Below are 6,714 nucleotides of genomic sequence, written 5' to 3' on the forward strand. Positions count from 1 at the left end.
GATATATGATGGAGAGAAACCTGATACCTGTAATGTAAATGAGAAATTCCCCAGCTATCATGAAAATCTTAATCAACATCATATGGTTCAGTCCATGGAGCAAAATTTTGAATATAATGGACAAGAGAAAGCCTTCCACACAGAAGGAATATTGTGGACACATAAGAGGGTTCACATAGAAGATACCCTTTGTAAAGGTAATGAATATGAAAAAACCTGTGGTAAGTCAGTTCTCATTGCCCAAGACATGACTCAGCTAGAAAATAAAACTTTCTATAAAGAATCTAACCTCGCCAATCATAACAATTTAGATTCAGGAGAGAATGACTATAAATACATTGAATGGGAGAAACTTTTTAAAACATCAATTTTTACAGTACCTCAGAGAACACATACAGGACAAAAGCCCTATGCATGTAATGAATGTGAGAAATCATTTTCTCAGAAGTCAGTCCTAAATGTTCATCAGAGAACACACACAGGAGAGAAACCTTATGAATGTAAAGAATGTAGGAAATCTTACTACCGGATGTCAGACCTCACTGTGCATCAGAGAACTCACACAGGAGTGAAACCATACGAATGTAAAGAATGTAGGAAATCTTTCTACTATAAGTCAGCCCTCACTGTACATCAGAGAATTCACACAGGAGAAAAACCCTATGAATGTAAAGAATGCAGGAAATCTTTCTACCGGAAAGCACATGTAATTCTACATCAGAGAACTCACTCAGGAGAGAAACCCTATGTGTGTAAAGAATGTAGTAAATCTTTCAACCAGAAGTCATACCTTACTGTTCATTTGAGAACTCACACAGGGGAGAAACCCTATGAATGCAAGGAGTGTGGCAAATGTTTCTATCAGAAGTCAGAACTCACTAACCATCAGCGAACTCACACAGGAGAAAAACCCTATCAGTGTAAAGAATGTGGGAAATCTTACTACAAAAAGTCATACCTCACTGTGCATCAGAGAACTCACACCGGAGAAAAGCCCTATGAATGTAAAGAGTGTAGGAAATCTTTCCACAGCAAGTCAAAGCTCACCGTACATCAGAGAATTCACACAGGCGAAAAACCATATGAATGCAAAGAGTGTAGGAAATCTTTCTGCCGGAACTCAGATCTTACCGTGCATCAAAGAACGCACACAGGAGAGAAGCCGTATGAATGTAAAGAATGTAGGAAATCTTACTATAATAAATCATACCTTACTGTACATCAGAGAACTCACACAGGAGAGAAACCCTATGAATGTAAGGAATGTAGGAAATCTTTCTGCCGGAATTCAGACCTCATCGTGCATCAGAGGACTCACACAGGAGAGAAACCCTATGAATGTAAAGAGTGTAGAAAATCTTATTTCAACAAGTCATACCTTATTGTACACCAGAGAACTCATACAGGAGAGAAACCATACGAATGCAAAGAGTGTAGGAAATCTTTTTACAGCAAGTCAAAACTTACTGTACATGAGAGAACTCATACAGGAGAGAAACTCTATGAATGTAAAGAATGTAGGAAATCTTTCTATTGGAAGTCAGACTTCACTGTGCATCAGAGAACTCATACAGGAGAGAAACCCTATGAATGTAATGAGTGTGGAAAAACCTTTTGTCAGAAGTCATACCTTAGCAAACATCAGCGAACTCACTCAAGGGAGAAATCTTGTATAGCAGAGACTGGTTGTGTTCTCCAGAATCCACTATCTTCTCTCTGGGACACACAGTCTGATTTTCTCAGCCTCCCTTTATTGTGGGTTGGATCGTGCAACTGAAGTCTTTGCAGGAGGCTATGGACACAAGCAATCATTACTTCTTGACCTTATTTCTCAAACCCTGTGGCTCTGGTCTGCAGATGACCCTCATCGTGGCCTTAAGAGTTATACTTGGAAAAAGGCCACTGTAATTTAGATATAAAGAACTGGAGACAGCACAGATGTTCCTACCTGTAATCTGGAAACTTTCCTTTGTATTTATGATCGTGAGAAACACATATCTACTCTGTCAGTGCATTGTGTATCTGATCTGTTTGCAATACAGTTCAGTCCACTGTAGCTAATTCTCTCTCTGAACTTTCTGAGGGTAGTTAACAGTCTTTATGGATCAACATATCCATGCATGAGGCAAACCTCTGCTGTAATTTTTCATCCCCAACTTTATGGATATGTGAGAGAAATCATCAGCAAAAACAAGGCAACAGTCTTGGTAATGCCTCTGTCAGGCAGAGAAGTATCTTTCAACACTGAAAATACACCGAATATTTGCCAATATTTTAATGCATCAAAGGTTTTTGAATACTATCATCATATATTAACTTACTTTAATTGGCTAATATTTTGATTACTCAACATTTTTTTGAACTTTGTTCTAGTAACAGATCAGCTGAGTAACCACAGAGGTTATCACATCACCTAGGTACACCAGCCATCTTGTATATCCAGCACTGTTTGGTTTATCTGGAATGGAGAGTGAGTCTCTTCTATCCTCTGGTTTCAGTAGTCACTTACTCTATCAGGAGTGTATATACAGGGTGGAGAGAGGCTGTGGTCAGTGTCCTGGGGGCCTAGGAATCCAGGTGTTTGTGTGTGTGTGTGTGTGTGTCCCCCCTTTAGTTTGCTTACACCATTGAGGTGCATTACTCCTGTTTGTAGTTGAGTCCTTCCTTGACTGAATTTATATGGCCTGTGTCTGATCTCTTTGATTTCACTGAGCTATTCTTAGTTATGCTTAAATATAATACACAAAGTTATAGTAACTCTGGACTGCTATTTAAATACTTTTTGTTCATTTATATACCACTGTGTAGTCTGTATCATCTTCCTTTATGCATCCACAAAGTCTTTATTGACTTTATTAGAATTGCATTTAGTCTAGAACTTAGTGTGGTGCCCACTTGGGATGGAACAATTATGTACCAATCATGTGAATCCTTCCTAGTCAGGCTAAGAACACAGTGATGATGTTCTGATTGCTTCTGCTCCATCCCAGCCTCTCATGTTAACAGGCCTACAAATGACCTCTGCTGTCTTCACCACTACCCACTGAGTTAGCTCGACTAGCTCTCTGACCTCTTGGACATCTCCCAAATGTTAATCATGAGATTCAGACTTCAAATACCAGGACAGGGAATTTTTTGGAAGTAAGTAAACTATTATGTGTACTTTATGGGGAAAGAGCTAGCAGTGAAAGTAGCTACAATTCTACATAGAATTGACTTTAACGTAAAGAATATGTCTAAAGTGAGCAAAATCTATTAAGTGATTCAATGTGTCAGGGTGATATGATTCTAAATATTTGTGCTTCTCATAACTTGACCATAGCATATATAAGATGAAAATTAGCCAACGTAAAAGAGTGGATAAATCCATGATTACAGTGTGAGTTGCAGTCACTTCTCTCCACTGGGTTCAGAAAGTGAAGTGCAGAAAAATGAACAGGCTATTAAAATAGCATATAAAGTCTTAATATTTTTGAGAACATTGCTACATAAAGAAAAAGATAAAATACCTAACAGTACACTTAACAAACAAAAATGCCTTTAAGAGTGGGTGGAAAATTATGTATTCAAAAAGAAGCAATAAAAATATTCCGTGTTTATGATCAGGGAAATATTACATAATAAAGATGTCAACTCTACTTCACATAGTAAAGTAATTTAATATTTCCTAATGGAAAAAACACATTCTTAGATACAAATAAGCTCTTAGAAGAGTTTATGTGGAAAGCTAAAGGAGCAAGAACAAGTAGTCTGTCGTAGGCTAGATTTTTTTTTTAACCCAGATTTGCAGCCATAATAGATGACATTGAATGAATATCATTAATCTGTGAGAGTCATGCCCTTTTGACCCAGACATCTCCTGTTCGGGTCCCACCTCCCAATACCACTATATTTGGGATCAGTTTTCAAAATACTAACTTAAGGGGACACATTCACACCGTAACTTCATATTGTGGCCCCCAGACTCTCATGTTCTCTTATGCAAAATTCATTCTCCCAAATAATTCCGAATTTTTAACTCTTTCTAGCACCAACTCAAAAGTCCAAAGAGCAGATATGGGTGAGACCTGAGGCACAGTATATCGTAAGGTCAGTTTCTCTCTAGTGAACCTTTGAAATCCAGACATCCAAATCCAGATTATCTGCTCCTGAAATGCAAAGGTGGGACAAGCATAGGATAGACATTTTCTTTTCTTTTTTCTTTTTTTGGAGAGGTTTTTACTATAAGGCGTGTGCACTCGCCAGAAAGACAGAGACAGAGAGACAGCGATAAATCACCCCCCAGGGGGGATGGCCACGCCGCAATCCCATTTCTATTCTTTCGGGATCTTGGGCACACATGCACACGTGCCTGGTGTGAGTTTAAGCCACTGGGTCCAGGACTCAAACTGTGGTCAGCTACATGGGAGTCCAGCAACATAGCCATTATGCTAAATGCTGGTTCAGACATTTTCTTTTCAGAAAGGAAAGTAAGAAAATGAGTAAGTGGTCCAAAGCAAGAAAACTCAACAGGGTGAATGTGAAGTCTTAAGACACCAGAATAATCTTTGACTCTGTATTGCTTCTGAACACACAGAACATGGAGGTTGCCCCAACCCCCAGGGTCTTGTGCAGCTTCATATCCAAGGCAGTGTTGAGGTTAGCCAACAGCTCTCTCATGTTGTAGTCTGTGCTTTCAGCTCTCTCAAGCTGGTGTTGCATTCCAGTAGCTCTGCACTTCTGGACCCCCTCCCAGAGAGCGATTTGATAATTTGTGTCACAGGTGTGATGACCCAGCATGTGGGTGAGGTGGCAGAACAGTGTGGAAGGGTAAGAGGGCCCAAATGGATACCCATAGGTCAGTAGATAAGATTTGTTTGTTGAGTGGGGTGTGGTTGAGTCCTGATATTCTTGGCAAAAATAAGTGTATGTTATTAAAAAGTCATAGAAGTTACACATAATCTATAAAAACTGATTTCCAACAATTGCGATTTAATGTTATCTAGGATTATTATAATTATTATTAACACTATTAGTCATTTTTGTTGCTGCTGTTGCTGTTTTTGTGGTTGTAGAAACGGTAATGAAAACAGGATAGCTCTGCTGCCTTCAGTCACTCCTGGTGCTGCTTGTGTACTCCTGAGGTACTTCTTTTGTCACTTTGCAGCTGAAGAGACTGTGGGTCCTCTGTCATGGTCAGCAAAAAGCCCATTTTAAGACAAGAATGGTGATTATGTGGATTTCAAGATGGTGGCAGGGTAGGGTGGTCCTGGGGTGCATTTTGAAGGGAAGAGGCATACAGAACTTAAAAAATGAGCACATCTGTGGTGAATAACAAGGTTTGTTGCTGAGGAAATCAGATTGTGATTTGATGTATGGCCAATCTAGGACACAGACACACCTTCACAGGTGCCGGTGGAGGCTGAAGATGCAGTGGATGTACTTCAGTAGCAGACAGGTGCTGTTTACAGAAGATGGAGCCTGCTACTCCAGAGCTCTGCTCACAAACAAGCATTCTCCTGTAGGAAACTGCAGTGCAATTCCAACATGTCCTAACTGGTACAGTATGATTTCCTCTATTCTTTCACTGTTCCCTTCTCCATTCCTGTGGGGTAACTGGTGTTGGTGTACAAGCTGTTTTGTTTTCATTGAATAAATGAAGGTATATGTGGATTGATACCAAGTGGAGATGATTAGGGGAGTTCTGGTTCTATGAAAACGACTCCTTTTCTCCACCAGGAGTGTGCTCATTCTGCTCTTTTCTTTATATTCCAGGACTTTGTTTTGCTCTTCCTGTTTAATAAGTAATCATAAATTGTTTGAAAATTTTTAATTTTTTTGTATACCATTGTAAAAACAAGGACAATTTATAACTTTCTTATATAGCTGTTACATGTAGAGGTCTTTATATAGGGATAAGTGACTTAAAAGACAGACAAAAAAAAAAAAAAAAAAACAGGTACTTTCCCCTTTAAGGCCAATATCTGTTTTAAATACACACCTTGTGTAAAATGAAAATAAAATTCAAATAAAATCATGGGATGAAATTTCTCCAGCCTCCAAGTGTGTTCATTGGAATGAAGATAATGAAATAGGGATTTTGGCCCATAGATCCTGGAAATGATCCATGTCTCTTGACGGAATCTCAAGAAGAGGAATTTCATATCTGGTGAAATTTCCAAGTTCACTCCAGGACTGGAACAGGCCCATCTTGTGAGTTCAGGTATGTGTGTGGGTCTGTCCCATACTGCTGACCCAGTGCTGTCAGTACACTTCCAGGGACCCCTTTGGCTGCTGCGTCATGCTGTTGTGACTAGTTCCATTAGAAAGACTTAAGGTAGAGGTTTCCATGCAGAGAAGTGTAATGCAAGGTGAACCTGGATGAGTCTGTTTTTGATCACCCAGGAATATCACCTGATGGTCTGGTTGGCAAAGTAAACCATGGAGAAGTGAGATGAGGAGTAGCAGGTGGTAAAAGTGAAAGGGAAGGGCTGGAGAGAATAATCAGCAGCCAGAATGTAGAAATACATTGACTTACTGGGTGCCTGGTAGAAGGTGGCATGTTCAGGGCATGTGGGAATGAGTTTTGGAATTTATATTAGTAGTAGCAATAACGAAGTGATCTTTGCAGTTTTAGTATTTATAAGTAAAGATGATGAATATACTAATATGAGTAAGTAGGTAATTATGTAAGTAGCAGCATTTGTTATAGAAACAGTGAAAAGTTTCTTCATT

At 39.2% G+C, this 6,714-nt stretch overlaps 1 protein-coding gene across 1 annotated transcript; it reads left to right on the forward strand.

The window, feature by feature from the left end:
* Nucleotides 1-2: 2 nt before the first annotated feature.
* LOC114005830 (zinc finger protein 420-like) lies at nucleotides 3-6,030 on the forward strand. Its single transcript, XM_027767764.1, is given in 3 exon segments — nucleotides 3-1,576; nucleotides 1,578-3,141; nucleotides 5,055-6,030. Coding segments are annotated over 2 exon segments (1,593 nt in total). The 5' UTR covers nucleotides 3-82; the 3' UTR covers nucleotides 1,677-3,141; nucleotides 5,055-6,030.
* The last annotated feature ends 684 nt before the right edge of the window (nucleotides 6,031-6,714 follow it).

The sequence above is a fragment of the Tupaia chinensis genome, unplaced genomic scaffold (genome assembly GCF_000334495.1).
Source record: "Tupaia chinensis unplaced genomic scaffold, TupChi_1.0 Scaffold144602_1, whole genome shotgun sequence".
NCBI lineage: Eukaryota > Metazoa > Chordata > Mammalia > Scandentia > Tupaiidae > Tupaia > Tupaia belangeri.